Source organism: Bombus huntii, chromosome 7 (assembly GCF_024542735.1).
Source record: "Bombus huntii isolate Logan2020A chromosome 7, iyBomHunt1.1, whole genome shotgun sequence".
Taxonomy (NCBI): domain Eukaryota; kingdom Metazoa; phylum Arthropoda; class Insecta; order Hymenoptera; family Apidae; genus Bombus; species Bombus huntii.
The window spans coordinates 8,255,918-8,275,136 of NC_066244.1; the positions used below are offsets into that span (position 1 = coordinate 8,255,918).

The 19,219-nt window shown below is 38.7% G+C and overlaps 1 protein-coding gene across 8 annotated transcripts in view; it reads right to left on the reverse strand.

Annotated features, from left to right (window-relative positions):
- The window catches only part of LOC126867600 (glutamate receptor ionotropic, kainate 2), a 157,277-nt gene that overhangs the window by 49,358 nt on the left and 88,700 nt on the right, over window positions 1–19,219 (reverse strand). For all 8 annotated transcript variants that reach the window (XM_050622263.1, XM_050622270.1, XM_050622262.1 and 5 more), the window contains exons 5-8: window positions 16,051–16,226; window positions 10,321–10,374; window positions 6,023–6,187; window positions 3,454–3,606 (exon numbers count right to left, since the gene is read on the reverse strand). In XM_050622263.1, coding sequence (XP_050478220.1) covers window positions 3,454–3,606; window positions 6,023–6,187; window positions 10,321–10,374; window positions 16,051–16,226 — 548 coding nt within the window. The remainder of the gene's footprint in view (window positions 1–3,453; window positions 3,607–6,022; window positions 6,188–10,320; window positions 10,375–16,050; window positions 16,227–19,219) is intronic.

Sequence of the window (19,219 nt, forward strand, 5' to 3'; positions counted from 1 at the left end):
CAGAATTTTATTTAACGCTCCCCATAGTCGTTTGTTTTTCATTGTTATGCCGCTGGCAAACAAGCAGGGATATATTTTTATCGAACAATTTTTCTGTGATTAACGCATCCGTTGCACTCTTACTACGAGCGCACCATATCGCGTGAAAAACAATTTTCATTAACTCGATTTCCGCATCGTTTGATCAACGAAACGATATTCCTTTCAATCCGTAGCGGAACCGACTTCTGAAAGCTTTTAGGTTTTCTCCGGATCTCGCTATTCAGGAAATCGCGATTCCTCTCATTCTTACTCGAATAAAAATTTCGTGGAGGCACCCGTATCGATTGAATTCCCTCGGGTTTCGCGTATTCCTGGACTGTGAAGCGGTAAACATCGTATCCAGTCGGGATCGGTAAACAAGAGACGGATACAGTCCACGGTTTCTTCGTGACGCTTGACTCGAGTGCGAATAAAGGGTGATATTTATTTCCTGATCGCGTTACGTGCTTTTTGCGACACCGTAGAAAGTGCCTGGGTGCTCGAGAGTCATTTTTCTCACCCGGAAAATGCTCAAGAGAGTTTCCAAACTTCTTTGCACTCCCCTCTTCTGTTCATACCAGACGTACCAGGCGTGACCCAGGACTCGTTTCTTGTTTATACAGCACGATGCAATTAAGGAGAATGGAATTGTTAACGGAACTTGGGCCGAGGCTTGGCTTTTGTCCCTGTGTCCTAAACGGATCGTAAATCATTCTCGTATTCTCTAGTATACTGCTGGACCCGAAAAATATCCCACTCGAATGGCGACGCTGTAGCTTCCAGTCTACATTTATATTCTCTGGCAGTTTTGGCTGCTGCTGCCCGAGTAGTGAAACAAAATCACTTTTCGGCTAGTTCTTAAAATATTTCTATATACACGACCATTTACATATATCCATTTACATATAGTTATAGTTTACATATAGTTATATAGTTATATAGTTATAGTTTTAATATATTTTCATAACTTTAATTATAATTTACTTATAATTCTCAATGAGAATTGATTGTAAAAAGTTTACCAAATAAAAAAAAATAGTTTTAATAGCGAACGTACGTACGTGAATTAATGCGTATGTAGTTTGAATATAGTGGATTGTAGCTCATAATAAGTTGAGATATTTGTGGGGATAAGACTTCGAGAATTGTGTGAATATTTATGTTGGAGTATTAATAAAATGCAAGAACCGATTCGGAAAATGCAAAGAGCGCTTCGGAAAATTCACGCATAGTCTAGGATACTTAGTTCCACGTGAAATTTAACAGCTTGTGACAAGAATGGGACGCAGCTGCATACAGTAGCTCACGAAAGTATTCATTTCATGTCCATTTACATTAGTATACCTTAAAACAAATCTGTAAATGTACATATGTAGAAGTTGCAAGGTATTGAGTCACAAATTTATTTAAACAGTTAATTATTCATTATACTAATAAGCCTCGGTATTCAGTAGGATTATCTTTAACACTCAGTGCGTGTTTCGGAATATCAAAATTTATATAACGTATACAGTATATACATAGTGATTTTCTATGATAAACGCTCAAATACGTTCGTAGGCCATCATACATCTCCTATGAGCATGGTAACTAGCAAGGCTCAAAGGCTTGTAATTATTTTTGGTCGTAATATGTTAAATCAACAGTTTACGCGTTTGCTCGACATACATGTTTCCTATTTTCTTTGAGGGCAAAACGAACCATGATCAACAGTCTGTCTTGAAGTGTCCATAAACGAAATTAAACGCTTTACCGGTGCTATAAATTTCTCATTAGTTAAACCAGATTTCGAACTCGAGGCTTGTTAACGACTAATTTACGCTTTCGTTCGAAATGAAACGACGTTGAAAATTTAGCGTCGAACTATCGTCAAGGTAATGTTCACGGGGTCGATGTCGATGTCGATGAAAAACGAACAGGTGGTAAATTTAACGGCTTCAAAAGATTGCTCCGTAAACTATAAATAAGTAAAATCACGAGGTGTCGTTACATAACATGCTCTGTTGGTTGAGTGGACTGCTCGTTAAAGGAGATTCACTCGTAAAGCACCTTGTGATATACGGCGCCAGCCTATAGTTCAAATTTTCGCGATATATACTCGATTCCCTGTGTTCACCCTCCGTTTGACAACCGACTTCCGTCGTGATATACGCCGGATCGGCAATAACGTGGCCGATCGACGAATCGAGCCGGAAGAAAATTATTGCGGCTCCAGGATTCTTCCTACTGTAAACGTACCAATCGTTTTCGGATACTATGCAATGGCTAATGAAAAAAAGCTTCGAGAAGTTTATAAGAGATTATGCTGCACATTATATATCGTTTGTGGCTCCAATAATTGTAGATTACAGTACAACAACATGGTAAATCACATTTTCTATTGCTTATAGAAAAGCAGTTTTAAAATTTAATAGGTTTTCAGTCAATCTCGTATTAGCAAAATCGTATTTATATTTAATTTTAGAATTAAACATGTGTTTCTTATCCGAATAAAAATAATCAAAATATCTTTGGCCATGATATTACGGTATTGAGAATATTCCATAACTGACAATTTATATCAGCTACTTTTAAAAAATGGCAAATAATAGAAATAACTCCTGTATAATTGAAAGTGGAGGAATTTCGTAGAAATTTATATAATCGTACGTAGATATCAATGTACACGCATTTCATTAGCCAAATCTGCGTTTAAAACTGGTTGCTTCTCAAACCAGAGATGTGAACGAAGGTAACATTGAATAAGCACGTGAATGAAACGCCAATAAATTGATAGAAAGTTTCAGCCTGTCCATTCGTAACAGCTTCCATTTCTGCTTTTAATTTCCGTTTTCAGTCCCGTCGCGTCGCGTCGGTGGAAAATCAAGAAACATTCCATCGCTGAATTTCTCTGCGGGATCGTCAAAACGCGCGTTTCAATCTGTTAATTGATTTTGTTAGCGGAATGGAATTAAGCACGGTACATCTCAAGGGAATGATCGCCAATGATATTGAAATGAAAGTTCAGCGAATAATAATACAAGAATGTAACACTGCTTGGTGTTTTCCTTCAATTACCGCGTGAAAACGCCCCGCGATTTCCCGCGAATAACTTTCCTTGTTCTTACGTACGTAATGGTTCTTACGTACTTTGCATAGGTTAAACTTTACGAGATCATTCTGTAAAATTGATTGGAATTTAATTTTTTATGTTCGCGAGAAGAATTTGTAACGAGTTATTTCCAGAGCTTCTTTAAGAATTTCCTCAGACGACATTGTCATAAAGCTATTTCATAACGTTGTATTATTTTTTACTCTACTATATTTCTTTCATTCGCATTTTCCGTGTTCCATTATTGCTGGTATTTCTTTCTCGAATTGCTCGTGTTGCGCAATGCGGTCTCGCTGGTAAGCGAGCTGACTCGATAATGAAAAATTATAGAACGTACGTACGGCGTTAATGTAGTTGTAAAGGGACAGACCGTCGTCCCAAGGCTCCTCTTTCTCGCACGATAAATTGGCAGGCCTGAGGTCGTGGCTGCGATCCAACGCTGCCAAACCGTGCGCGAAAACCTGCACGCTGTCGTACACTAAAGCTGGTTCTGCCTGAAACATACGTTTCCCCTCTTGTGAAAAGTTGTTTGCATTCATGCATCTCGATTTCCTTGACTTAAGTTACAGTATATCGTTTTTAGATAAAGTTTGTTAGATGAGTTGAAAACTCTGTAAAAGTTCCTCTTAACAGAAGAGGTTTACTTTACTGTGTAAACTCCATTGTCGATTTACAGTGAAGTAGATTTATCGAATAATGAACGCTAAAAGTGGTACACGAGATTTCGACAGAACGATGAAAAGAGTTTAGAGATCTTTTTGAATCACACTTCAAATCTATCGTTCGAAATCAAATTGTTCATTGTAAGTGTTTATCGCAGCACAGGAACTTTATTCTCAATGGAGTTAGAAAGTTTGTTAAAATTAGGTAACGATCACACTTTTTTGATCGAGAAATTTTTGTTTTGTATGCGAAGAACACTCCAAACAAAAAATCCATCCGCGATTGTTAAAGCCCTTACGAGGAAACTAGGCCGTGTTTCGAGTGCAGTCGATCGAGCGATCTTAATTTCGTTGCAATTTTCGCCACGAGTTTCACTTAATTACTGAAATGCTGACAAAACAGCTAGAAATCGACTTGTCGATAGTTCCGTCTGCTCTTTTCCTTCGTCATTTCTACCAGTTTAATACTTCCTGTGTACAGTATACACAGTCGTGATTTTATGTTACACTTTAATTTTCACTGAGTAGGAAGAAAACAGTATTTGACTCACTGAACGAAAATTATATATTAACAAGTAACATCAATAAAGACGCAAATTGCAGCGAAACGCTAGCGAATCAACGGAGCATGATGGAACACACATACGGACCAATTTCCATAAATATTGAACTAATTAAATAGATTTACCATATTAATTTCGTGATCGAAAGAGCGTTATTGTATGGAACTTTCAATGCAAACGCATTCGTTTTTCTACCGAGCGCATTTTACGAGCCGATTTCAATAATTTTCTAGACTTTATCCAGCATAAAATCTCAATTTACTCGCATACATGCATATTCCTCATTATACGATGTGTTAACCCGCGATATAGCGTTTCATTCATGGTTAATCAATAATCTGAAGTAGAATAATCTGAAGCGATTAGAAACCATCAGACAGTGCCGTTTATTCTCTGTTCTATAATTCGTTCGAAAATGGCTATCCGTCATCGAAACTGATGCCATTAGAATCTGTAAATCTCCCTCTTTAAAATCGTTTTCGTTTTATTCAAATCGGACGATCCATTTCCGAGATATCGTCGTCCAAATCGCACCATAATTTTTGATGGCTCGATGTATCTCTCTCTCTCTCTCTCGCGCACCAAAACACTGACCTATCTCAATCGTGCCACGTGCGCGATGGTCAATGCAGGACAATGACACAGCGTGTCTTTTCATTACTACTACATACTACTCGATACGTACGCTGTTCCCAGAACTGAAACTAGGTCACGCCACTTTCCTGGAATTTCGCGCAACATCCCCATTCGCTATCTTATCTGGCCGTACAGGGTTGCTTCGAAGGTTTATATCTCGGCAACTTGTTGTCGTATCGACTTTAAACAAAGTACGTTTTGAGAGGGACACTTCCCTCTATGTTCCAAGGATACATTTATGGACAAATTTTTAGTGCGGAAGGTGTGAAATATTATATTTTATTTCTTGATACGTATCACGTTTGTACAGAAAGAGAGGTTTTTAATGTTTTATTGTATTCTTCGAATTTTCGGAGAAGCTTGCAAAATCTTTGAGAAGCTATCCCGTAATTCCGCGTAGAATTTTTATTTATGCTTTTATTTATTATGCTTTGGAATTTTATATCTTGGAAATCAATTATCGTATGAATTTTAAATAAAGCGCGTTTTAAAATGAACGCTCTCTTTTATGCCGTGAGAGTAATTTCGTGGGAAAATTTTTACCGTAGCATTATGTTTTAATAATTGATAGTTGGATCGATATATAAGAAGAAAAAGCATCCTCAAGTACATAGATACATAATCTATTCCTTACGTATTTCACGTAGATCGTAAAGAAAAGTTTCCGAATTTTCCTAATCGCAAGATTAAATGGAACACTGATAAAGATCCAGAGCCGATTTCACGCTACTTTTCTTACGCTATATCTAGTCTTTCTTTTCTACAAAAATTATTTCTCCGTCTGAAACTGCTTTTAGCCTGTGGGCGCTGTCTCTTGTCCAGTCATGCGCGATATTTTCGCGTTACGCGGTTTAAGCCAGCATCTCTGCGAAAGAATGCTCAGGCATCGACTCTTATTTCTTAAACTTCGCGCGATTGTATTGTGAGAAACCAGAAAACCGTTTTCCGTTTCGACAGACAAGAAAGCAACGAACAGACGAGTTCTGGGACGATAGATAGCGATTTCCGGTGGCGAGCATACCACAGAGTTACTTGAACTTTCAACCAACCTGTATAACTCCGGTTTTGTTGAGGATCGCGTGGCCAATCGGCTGGAAGCGTTCCATCTGCCGCAGAACTTCGGCAACCTTCGGTTCCTCCAGGTCCACCAAACGAAACGCAGTCATGTTAACACTGTTGTACTTGAAATCCTCCAAATCGAACGTCTCTATGTCCTATAGAATCATATTTTTCCCATCTTAGTCCAAGTGCATGTAGAGTGACTCGCGAAAGTATTCGATCAGTCACCTTATTAATTGAAATTTTTTTATGTTTCCTATAACATAATTCATAAAGGGTTTCTGCAAATGTTTGAATACTTTCACGAATTATTATACCTGAAATTAATTATCGAAGGATTAGTTTTCACGCAACTTTCACCGCATTTTTATTATACTTCCAATTCGTTGTTTTTACGGATCAAAAATCAAAGCAAAACCGTCAATAACGCGTTACCCTCGATCGACGCACTTTATTGCGCCAGAATGGAACGTTGTCTGCAGCAGTCACGCCCGCACTAGATAAACTCACGTAATATACTCTGTTAATAAAACTTTGATATAGTTGCTACTGTATTCTCCAATATTGGACGCGTTCGACCGATTACAATTCCGTTGAAAATCATCCTGTTGCAACCGATCCTTTCTATAACCTGGGAAACCCAGTTTCTTTTAGGAGTACGGTCCAACATCGGGCGAGTTTCCTTTGTCAACGAAAATCTATTGAACTTTTTCCAGCCAGAGGTCCCTTATCCGACCGAATGAAATGGTTTCTGAATTGAAGAAAAACATTATTGCGAACTGCACAATTATTATGGGGTCTGCGGAAGCTTAGTTGCTTCTCTTTCAATTCCTGTCGACTGGACCAATTTTTTTCGAGGCGCGAGAGAATCCAGTTGTATATGATCTATAATTATTATTATTACAGAGTGATTTGTATCGCTCCGGGTAAATGGTTAAGCTAAACAAAGTGAACTGAAAAGGTTAGAAACCTATGTTATGACGAGAAACCCGACAGACAAAGCTGCTTTCCGCATCCAACGAACTTCCTTCGACTACCAACTGTGATCTTCTATGTCGTTTTTACCGATTTTCGTCTTTCTTTTCCTCTTGCAAATGCGTTTCTCTTGCTTCAAGTCGTAATATCGTGAACAAGTCTGCCGTCGTAAACCATCAATGTTCCGGGTGAGTGATTTATTCGAGGACCCGTGGTTATGTTTATGTAACGTGTTCCGAAATGGAACACGTTGAAGAATTCCTATTGCGATTCCGTGTCCTGGGAGAATGATAAGAGCGAGAGTCGAACTCCACTTGGGTATTCAGAATCCAGAATGTGTATGCAAATCTTGTTAGCACATCGACGATGGGTTTTGAAGAATTACAGGCACGTGACGCGTGTTGAACGTTGATTTGCTTAGTTTAATAGCGTTATGATATACATAGGATGCACGCATAATATATCTAATACGCGGCATGCGCACAATAGTTTCGAGATAGTTTAACGGCAATTAGACAGAACCTGCGTTAAACTTGGATGTCAGAACCTCCGACAGCTGAGTCACACGTGATCAGCAATTACGGTTCCGTTGACATATGATGCGTATTGTCTTCTTCATTCAGATAGGAAAAATGAAATTGCTTCTTCTTCTGAACTGTCAGGAAGACATCTTTTTACAAAATAAATCAATTAAAAAGTAGGATACTAAATTACTTTGAAGAAAATATAGATCAATCGATAGTATCACGGCAATGTTGATGAAAAACAGCAGTACTGAGAGACACAAACAGAATTTAAGTTGACTTAATCTAGAACGTATTAGAATGCAATCATTGCTCGTATACGAGACGCTTAATTCTCAATCAAAACTGAACTAGGATTCAATTAAGATTCATCTCTTTGATTCTACGCTTCAAATACCTACCAGTTTATTCGAGAATTTGCGATATATTCGAAAGACTATTATCTAAGCAATCGTCCCTTTGGACTACGATATTAGTAAAATATTTCATGCGAAGCTACGTGAAAGACTATTTAACGTTAACATCCATTTTGATAGAAATGATTCTACATAGAATGCGGCATACTTCACTGACGTTGATCATTTTGAAATACTCGCATGTTATTCAAGTTATTATTCTGAGTAATTTCGCAGAGTTATTAAAATTAGTAAAATTGGCGTCATGGTATATGAAAAGATTGTTTAATGAGAGAGATTTCTGAATATTTTATCTTTTGTTCTTTCTTACTTAATTTCTTCAATAAACAAACTTTACCTATCACCATTTTGCTACACAAGAATATGATTTTTGGATCCTGGTGTCATGCCATTAGAAAGTTTCATTCGACATAATATTAATGGACTCGCATCGTTCCAAATTCGAACGACTGACACAGAGTAGCGTTTCCACTGATCGACAATTATAAAGGTAATACCGAACCACTGTGCGAGGCACGTGCAACATTAACAATGGTCGGCCCGTCACTCGTGTGAAATTCATAGACGACCCTTTGTTACACTGTCCTCGCCTTGCTCGAACGTTCTACGTTTGATCGTGAATAATTATTTCGGTCAACGTTTGCCTGTTAATAAATGTCATAATTATCAGCCAGTTTCATCCTGTCGGATCAACTTGTCAACTAACGAGAACGTTATTTCACCCGTCTGAATACTAGTAAACATCTCTACATCGATACCTATTTTCGTAGGAAACTCGCGAACTCTTGTTAAAGTTTGATAAACACGCTCTACCTTATACAGAAGATAAATAAACAGGTAACAAGATATAAACAAACCGAGCGTATAAATAAACAATGTCTAAGAAAAACAAGAGTATAAACAAATAAGCGAAAGTAGAGAAATAAATAAATTGAAAATGTAAGCAACGCAGACTGTTTGAAAAATCAAACAGAAGTGTGTGGAAAGGATTTGTCACATAACATTTTACGCTAATTATTTGTTATATAATATCTTTCAATTTAATCGTAAGTTGTTTGAATACTTTTGCTTATCTTCGTCTTCTGATACATTGCCCAATTCTAGCTATGGTAAAAGGCAATTAACAGTAATTCATGATATACGGAAACGCAGCAGATTGTAACGTCTCGATTCCTCATTAAACATTAAACTTCGACACGAACTTGCATATTTTCGGTCATTAATCGCCCTGTGGATGTACGATCCGACCCTTAAAGCGGATTACACACCGATGCTCCGTGTCTTATAGGGAAACTCATTCAAATGCTTGTCGATTCGTACGCGATCGTGGAACATGGTTACACGATTTAATACCCTGTCGCGTTTCTCGAATCCTGACAGTTCAATGATGGTCTAATTAAATATGCAACCTGATATTTATGTAAACGTTCATAAAAAAAACATATTTTTAAGTCTGCTTTGCTTTATAGATTCGTTGCAAATACGATACTTTCAAATCACAGCCCTCTTTTTTGACTTCTCTTTATATCTGTTTTGACTCATTTATGATTTTGAATATTCGTGATACATATTTTTTCATAATATTTTTCATTGATTTTAACGAGCAGCGGTGCGCGTTCAAAAATTCCGAACGTTTCCGATGAATGGCATTTCGAAACCAGATGTACCGGGTCACTGTCGAAAATCCTGTAATTTCATTCGAAATTATTCGTGAAAGTGCTCGAAATATCTATCGGCAACGTTTTTCGAGCGCGGCAGTCGGACACAGTCTATGCTCGAATTCCAAGTGAAGCACGGATGAGGACAGGGGAAAACAGGATGCTCTGGAAAAAAAACATAAATCGAGTGAACTACTGTTGCGTTTTGACACCGAATTGACGTTTAATTTCAGGATTGCTTCGGTTTGCCGTTGAATCTGAAACCTTTCGCTTAAATAAACTCTGCAACGTTTGTCAAGCTTTGAACCAGCTTGATTTAAAGAGAAAAGAAAAATGAAATCATTCGTGTGTTTAACGATAAACCCAATTAACGTCTTCGATAACGTTTACTAATTTTTATAAAAATTTATTTTTCCATAAAAACATCAAGGAACGCCAATTAAGCGTTTGCATTAAGATTACTAAAATCGTAATTCAGATCTCGATGATACGTGTATCGGCGCGGCGGTCCACTGGTGAACGTTTCATTGAGAAAAGTCGAGAAATATCGAGAGCAACGAATTTACATGTACTTTAGGCTGTGCATTTCAAAGAAGCTAAAGCAATTTCCGCGAATCCGTATTAAAGCGAACTTGGTTAAAAGGATTCGTTTGTAATTTTCATCGCTGCAGGTGGACACACGATATGGAAAATCGACGTAATGTTGAATACTTACGAACGTGGTGAACATGTAGTGGTATCTGTAATCGTTCATTTGCAGTTGGAGAATCTGTAACACCCAGAAAAACGGCAATTAGATACATGATTACCACCGATTTCGGGCGCAAACGTTCGCGCTTTTCGAGGATACCGCGTCTTCATTTCGTCCTATTTAATATTTAATATTCGTGAAAACTGTAGAAATGGGGAAAAGATTGCAAAGTACTTTAACATGGAAAGTTCTTGAAAATTTATTTTGGTAAATTCTTGTAGCGAAATGATAAACGTCTGTGATCCCTTCAAAAAGAAATATTGAAGAGATAAATTTTACATGAAAATGAAAAATAAAGTTTTCCTGACAGAAGAGTCAAGACATTTTTTTTATGGATTTTATCCTAAAATATTCCTTTCTTTATTAAACCATTTTGGACAATCGCATGAAACGTACCTATAATATTAATCTAATACGTTCAACGAGAAGAAATCTTTTACTCATCAAACCAGTTCTATCTGTTAAATCAACTTCCTGCCTAAAGGCGCGAGGTATTTTATCGTAATGATCCTTAAATTATCTTCTGCCCCTTTTTTCCAACTTTAATCCCACACGTCAACCAAAGTCACGATTTGAAATCAGAAAGCATTCGCAGAAATGGAAACGTGCACGGATTTCCTCGAGGAGGAGAGGCAGGAGATTAAGGTGTGCGGAGAAACGGGAAGAAACGAAAGGAAAACAAGCATGATAGAAAGCTGAACGCACAAAGGGAGGAGACAAGGCGAGGAAGATGGGGGAGGAGACGACCGTATGAAAGCTGGGAGGTTTTTTGATTACTCAAGCAACGAAGGGATATCCGCAGGAATCCCTATGGGACGGGGCATGCAAATACCCAGTTTCCTTCGACCACGTTTGAACTAAGATTGCCTCTCGACCGAAGGCAAGGGGATCGGAGGATCGAGCGTGGCATTCGACTTCGTGATCGTTTCTATCGATCGGTTTTCTGTAATAGTGGACCAAAAAAAGTGCAATTAAAAAGAAATTTCATACACATCATTGTAATCTCGGTTTCGTTTAATGAACACTGAAAGTTGAAGTATTGTGTAGCACTTCTGGGTTTTGTTTTTTGCTTTTATTGGTGATAGATACCATATCGAATTTTAATGCTTTTATTTTTTATTTTATTTATACGTAGACACTGTACCCGGTTGATATGAAGAGGTTCATTTAAAAGAATAATCTTTCAGTTTAATGTATCACCGGCGGAAACTCATTCCAACAGGGCAAATGAATTTCTTTTCTCTCACCTTCGATCAACGATCGTTAATACGAATCACGTTTCGATCATTACGATACTCGAACGCGTCGTACGTGATTATCCGTGACTGTCCTACAACCAAGAATATCGTGGCAATTCAATTAACCAGCGACTGCTTTCATCGACGCGTCGTAATTATCTCAGTTCAACGACAAGCCACAATCCACAAGCTATTATAATGACGTCACAAGAATGGAAGGGGAGAAAAGGCAAGATAAAATCGCCTATTAATTAACTACGAGAGCAATTTCTTTATCGTCGCTGTCAATCTGTCAGCACTAAACCACTCACGGTAATCCGTTTATTTACGAGTCTCGTAAAAACCAGCCGCGCTAATTTTTGTCGCGTGAATTCGCTGCCGCGTATAAACTCTGTTCATCATTTTTCCGTGGAACACGCGAAAAAAACGTGGAACCTCAGGTCAGAGCCGTTTCGACGCAAAACGGTGTACGATGCCGTGCAATTTCCACCACGCCTATGCTTCCGTGGATTATTTCTCGGCACAGCGCTTCGGTCACGCGGGTTAAAGGTCGAAAATTGTGAAAAACACCGTCTCCTCGACATGGACGACGCGGTATCGCGTCAATGACGACGGGACAAACCTGTCCCTAGAAATATCGCTGTAAATTCTACTGGCAAACCATCGTCGAGAACGACGATATTCGTCATTGTTCCAACGAACGTTCCGTCGAACACGCACCGAAATCTCGCGCGTCGTTTCATCGATAGCTCGCAACCGCAGTGATTTCAGTTTACAGGATTTTGGTCTATAGGATTTTGATTACGGAATCGAGAAAAAAATAGTGGCACTGGTTGTTGGATTTGCAAGTTGCTCGTTTCGTTTCCATCGGTACTGGTAAACTGTTTTTTTCTTTTTTTTATTGAGCATTCGAAACGTTGTGCGAGGTATATTTCAGCCGTATGAATATTTGCAATATTTAAAGACCGCGCGGGAAAAATATGATAAATCCATTCTTGTCAAATTGTTAGCTTTTATGCCACTTATTGTGGCTAAAGAAAAAAGTATTCCATATTGTAGTATGAAACAGACGAAAAAGAGAGCAAGTACCTATTTTAGGAAATACCTGTTGTTTCATGACATTTATAGTTTGTACAGTTTTTAGAGTTTTTAGATTTTCATCAGTGGTGCGCAATCTTTGAAATGAAAAGTCCATCTTGTTTTATTGTAATGAATATTTATGACGGTTTCCAGCATACGGGATTTCTTTGTAAGATTTTTTAAAAAGCGCACAATGGCAAGTAACGCTGAAAGAAAAGAGTCCCCCGGCGAGCGAAAGCCATGGACAAACTCATGAATTCGTTGGAATACCGGAGCCGGTATACTATAGGACGATGAGTTGCTTGCAGGAGTAATGTCTTTTTAAAGCGACTAAACAGCATTTTATAGAAAGACGGTATAAGTTGCCTTAATATATTCGTTGAAAAATTGAGGATCTTCGCGAAAGCCTTCCGGTGGTCTGGTTGCTGCTGTCGCGATAAAAAATTCCATTAACTCGCTACAACTAAACGTCCTTCCCCTTCCTTTTTCCCTTTTGCTCGAAAAAATTGAGGAAAAAGAGCGAGAAAAACTTTGGAATAAAAATTGAAAGGTTACCGCAAAACAACGCGTGTTACCAATAGCGCGCAGCGCGAAAATTAAAAACGGAACAGAAATACCAACGTCGCCGCGGTAACAAATTTCCCACCAAGCAAATTACCCTTTGCAACGGTTTGCCGCGTGTTCGAATTCTCGCGTCGCTTCGCCATGTTCCAAAAAGTTCGAGGTCAAGCCCGAACGATGGCGATGCATTCGAGGCAATTTCATCTGGCTAACATCCCCTATGCCTCTCTAATTCAACCTGTTTGATCAACGTTACCATTTTTTCGCTAGCTGCAAACAAGAATTCAAACATTCAGAGCTTGTTCAGGCCGTATGCCTATCGTTGTTCACGAGATGAACTCGCGAATTATTTTATAGATCGGCGTAGATATTTCTTTATGTCCTTCGACACACTGTTATTTCTGTTCGATACTGTTAGAATTTAATCTCGGAATTAAGATTAATAATCTGTGGAAGACACAATGTTTGTGTTGAAATAATATTATATGATATTTATTAAACAATTATTACAGGGAATATAAGTGAGTGTTGTGGAATGTAGACAGTTGGCTAGTTATTCTCAGACTGACTGACTTAGTGACCCATGGCCCTTGAAAAGGTTTTCAACCCCACTCTCTATGCAGTAAAGAGTGTGACCTAAGTAGATGTCTGTGTGGCGTCACATGTGCCACGGAACCTTCTAGTAGCTTCTCGATACAAAGCGCTACGCCGTCAAGGCGCCACACCGACGTGCCCAATGTTCTATCCATGTCCTTATGCTTCTTCCCTCGAACTCTCGGAAGAGCATGCACGCGCCAGCCGCCGCGGTATATCTCACGAACGCACGCTAGCGGGGATATCGCTGGGCAACGAAGGGAAGAATCCGTTCGATCAATCACCTCATCTGTATGCGATTAATATCGTTGTGTTCCAACAGATACAAATCTCGAGTGTTTTAGAGAAATTTCAATATACTGTGCCTGACCAATACAATACGTTAGTCGTATAATGGTTTTACCGAAAATCTTATTTTACCGAACTCGAGAAAATGAGTTTTGCGGATCTTTAACGGATCCTGTGTCTGTTTTTTGAACGAATACTTTCAATAGAATTCTCGTAATGCGAATACTACATTCGTGAATAAAAACGATTAATCATTTGTATTACTGTACAGTTCAAAGTTGGCTTCACTAATCGCATTGAAGTTCTCCTATTTTGATTATAATCCACTGAAACGGAAAGCGAAGCGCAATTTACTTCGCGTCCAGAGGAATTGTTTAAATAGTTGATATTTTTGGGGTGGCGGCGTTGTTTCGTAAACGGAGCCAACTCGTATCGTTGAATATCGCTAAAGTTCGACTGGGTGCTGGGGAATCGCGGTGGCTATCGGTAAATCTAATTGCAATGCTCCTCCGAGCAAATTGCATTTCTCTTCGTCTCTGGTATCTTTTTCGGCTCTGTTATCTTATTATTTCTCGTGAAAATTACGACCATGGGATGAATAAGAAAATCCCTTGGCAATTGGATAACGATGTAAGTAACGAAACGAATTCGCGTTGCTCGCCTCTTTCGTACCGACATCCGACACTCGGTCTAAATAAATGTCCGGCTTCTTCCGGCTGTAATCAGTTTCGAGATGCAGACGTGTTCTAATTACCAGCGAAGGATTTACCTGATTTGCCTTGTGGTTTTCAAATTTTCTCCGTGTCATACTTCTCTGTTATTTCATTTGCGGCAAAATCTGATTGTATTAAATTTCTGGTTATAGAATTGTTGTCTGTCTTGATTGAGATGAAGTAGAGAAACATGGAAATATTTATATTTTAATTTAAAGAATTGCCAACGTAGTGATTCTTAAAATTGCTTTCCTATAAAAAAAATAGGAAATATTCTATAATCATGTTTTTCCTCCTCGTTATTCTTAATCGATAAATCAGCTACAATTACCCAGTGGTCCTAAACAAGAATTCTAATAACTTCGATCGGCATAATTCATTCAATTGTTTCATAGAACAAGGCAGGACACTAGATTGGTCGGAGAATATTTTTTCCCCGGCCGCGAACGAATTATAAATCGTTTTCCCCTGATGTATCGTCCTCGATAGCATTACGGAGACTTCGGAGATTAAATACCCCGCGAGCAAGTATTATGGGTCTTCGTTCTGTGTCTATCCCGAAGCTATACACATCGTAGTTGCGGTATCGATCGACGAACGTCACTCCCCTTCTACTAGTCGTTCTCTTTTTCCGCTCCTACGAGTAAGGATGTAAGCTTCTATGGGTTCCTAGGTTGCGTACCAGAGATCTGTAGCGAGCTCCTTGATGCAGCACGTAACGGTATAATATTTCGCCTCGTATAGATGCTACTAGTCCCGTGCTACGATAAAGGAACTATCCAGTAGAGCAACTCGACCTTTTAAATCTTCCACCACTTGTTTCGTTGAATCTTTCACGTGAATACCGATCGATTCCGATTCTGATAACTGATACAGGTACTGATGCGAATACTAAAGTGAAAGTATATAATCTCGGAGGATATAATTATATGCAAATCATAATCGAAATGGATATAATAACGATTATAACTTCACGTCTACGACAAGTTTAGAAAATTTAACACGGTATCCTCAAATTAAGTAATTATTAGGCTACGAATGTTCATGTATCTGTGAAAAATTTAAATGTGAATAAATGTTCAGTTTAAAAAATGTTTAAAAGAAAGTACTCGTTACAATATCTAAAGAGTGAAATAAATTTCTATCTATGCTACATGTTTCATTAAAACCCATATTTACATAAACGACAACAGCTTCGTAATTAAAACATCTTGACTCACCGCTCGAAAAAATTGTTGCATGTGCGCAGGATCCGTGTCGACGATCAACTTGTAGATCTCCTTATGTCTGACTTCTCGAAGAACCTGTCTATAAGAACCAGGTCCTGCCTGGCGAATGTACATTTCGGTCCTCGCCGAAGGCGGTGATTTCACGAGATCCTGTAGCTTAAACAGACCTGCCAAGAAACAGATAGAAGCACGTGTATATTTCACCCATCAATTACATCCTTTTGTTTCACCTTTTACATGGTAAGTGGAGTATCGCGAGAAAAGTGATCCGAATATCACAAGCAAAAGAAAATCGAGATTCGTCGAATCTAACAGGTTCGATGGCAAACGTTTCAGTGTGTCGCCAGGGAACACGGTTCGAAATGAAATTCGCGAAAAATTACAGGAGGTCTCGTAGGGGCTGGATAGGAAACTTTATTTAAAATCGGATCTCGGTTTTATTGCCGGTCGGTTTTCATTTCGACTCTCTTCCAGTTTCATCCTTTGCCGTTGTGTCGTCACATTTTTCCGCCCGTATCATCCGCGAAAGTACGAAACGAGCGGCAGTTTTTCGAGCACCGTGATGTAGTTTCGAGAATGTAAGAATCGATTTGATTAATATTCAGAAAATATAGGTTCGTGACATTTATCAGTTTCAATCGTGGCAGATACGTTCGTGTATCGACTTGGAAATAAAATTTATCGACCGAATGAACTCCGAAAATTTGATCCTTTCAGCTTTTTCTATTTTCTGAATATCGAGAGCTTCCTTCTACAGCAAACAATTCCTCAATGGCTCCGCCGTTATTAAACTAATACCAAACATCGCGCGTTTTGAATAACTCAAAGAGCGAAATTGAATTTATATAAAATACCACGTTTAATTAAATTCGTTTAATCAAAACAGGTATTTCAATAATTTTCATTCGAGGGCAATGAATTTTATTTCGAGAGGAGAAATGAAAGAAAACTCCTTTGAGCAAAATACGAGGTAACCGAAGTGAAAGAATGCCATTTAAGTAATGGGCCCAGGTTTGCTTGAAACGTAAAATTGAAAAATAACAAACCGCTTCTTAGACGCGGTTTTCAATTATCACACCGCCCTGACGTGGTGCAACGCGTTCACGTCGGCCGACCCTTTGTACTCGTGTATACATACTCAGTAACAACGGGTTGGCTGGAGATGAGGGTGGAGGACGAACGTATGGGGGTGAGACTAGTTTGCAGAATGACTCTGTGGTACCGCGACCTTTACGATTTTCGTGGCTGGTAATTTATGACGGTTTTCCACGATATAAAAAGTATATGAAACAGTCAAGAATTTAGGAAGCTTGCATCCTCTTCGTTGCGTTTTCCAAATGTTATTTTAGATATGAGTTTATTTGCTTCGTTCGAGTATTCGATTTGTTGATTACTTAGCTCGCTCACGAAAATTCGTGTTAATGTGAATAAAAATGCTATTTATTTTCAGTATTTTGATATATGTATATTGGGAACTCTCAGATCATTTATTACCAGAAGATGACATTGTATTTTTATTTAAACTACGTATTAAAAATATTTTCCCTTGTCAAACTTTTTTGATGGAGACACGGACACGTATGAATAATACATACAATTTTTTTGACATGAAACGAAATATGAAATATTAAATAAATTTAATAAAATTGTCTATCATCTATCATTCAGATTTCTCGTCTGATAGAAAAATACTCAAATGGCAACACTACAGATCATTGAGTTATTCAATTCACTAAATTCCAAATCGATTAACCTGCCATTTCCAAAGAACCTAGATAAAACTTCTATCGAAACACCCCTTCTATATGAAACATAACTTCGTCATCTCAAGGGCCGCCAAAGTCCACCTCATTCATACCAAAGAATCATCGACATCTTCCTTCGTACGTATGTTCGAATGGGTCTGAAAGGAGTTTTTCGAGTGTTCAACCTCGATGAATGTTAAAACGAACCAATGTTGAAAAGAACCATTCATCTCCGTTTCCCATTGCGGTTTAATATTTTCGTGCAGAACCATTGCAGTACCGTTACACGAAAACATGGACACAATGGCGCGCTTTCGATGCAGAGATTCAAGCGTCTATTCATGCCAGCTTAACGCCGTGTCGTGACTCGATTCGCGACAGCCAAAGAGCCGAGTCATCCTGTTCGAAGGCAAAGCATGGCTCGGGTAATTAATCCGTGGAAGAATAATTGGCGGGTCTGGCACAAAGCGCGATGAACGCGACAGAGACGTCTAGCCTGTCCCGATTTACATACACGCGTACATTTGTAACTGTAGGCCTCGGGTTGCCTATATTCTCTGCGTAACAAACAGCGAAACCCAACGGTGAAACGTTAATAAAGGCTTGTTGCTGTAACCATGTCACCTCGTAGAGTTGTTCTGCTCGTTGCATTTAGCAGGTGAGAATTATTAGGGGTCTTCAGCAAAGGAGCTTTGTGGTATAGAAAGCTTTGAACCGCCTTTGCGGGACACTTGCAGAAGGTTCAAGAAGACTGAGGGTTCTTCCAGGAGTTTATACAGAAGCGACATTGCTATGGCAGATGGAGCTTCTTCTTAGATTACATTTTAATTGGATTTAGAGAAGTCCGAAGATCGAAATCCTTGGGATAATGCAAGAGTTTAAGCAGAGATCATTTTCTTTTGCTTCGCGAAGCACGGCCGGCTCGAGCGAAGAACGTTGATTCACATTTAAACGATCGACCCGCGGGAAAGCTTTGTCGTGCTACGGAAGGCAAAATTCTGCCGCATTTTCGATGAATAGCCGAGCTGAAAAATATATTCCATCAGACAGAATATCGAGGAAATGCTCAGTGACATGCTTCAGCGAGAAGAAATTTTCAAACGTCTCTATTCGGAATCGCTGCTGGGAAATTTATGGCTGTCACAGGATGTAAAAAAAGGGACATCCTTCCTAAGGTCTTTTCTTGGTCTTAGCGGGAAACGTTCCGCTTCCTGCACGCCATTCCGTAAGCGATTACGTCGTCTAATCAGGAGAAGTAATTTCAAAGAATGATCACCCTCCTTTCCTTCGGCCATTGTGTAATTTTTAAAATTGAACGAAGTTTGAATAGTTCACTTAAGATAACAAGACCTTTTTTCTTTGTCCAATTACCAACCAGTTAAAAATGCAATATTTTTTTTCAAACGAAATATAAA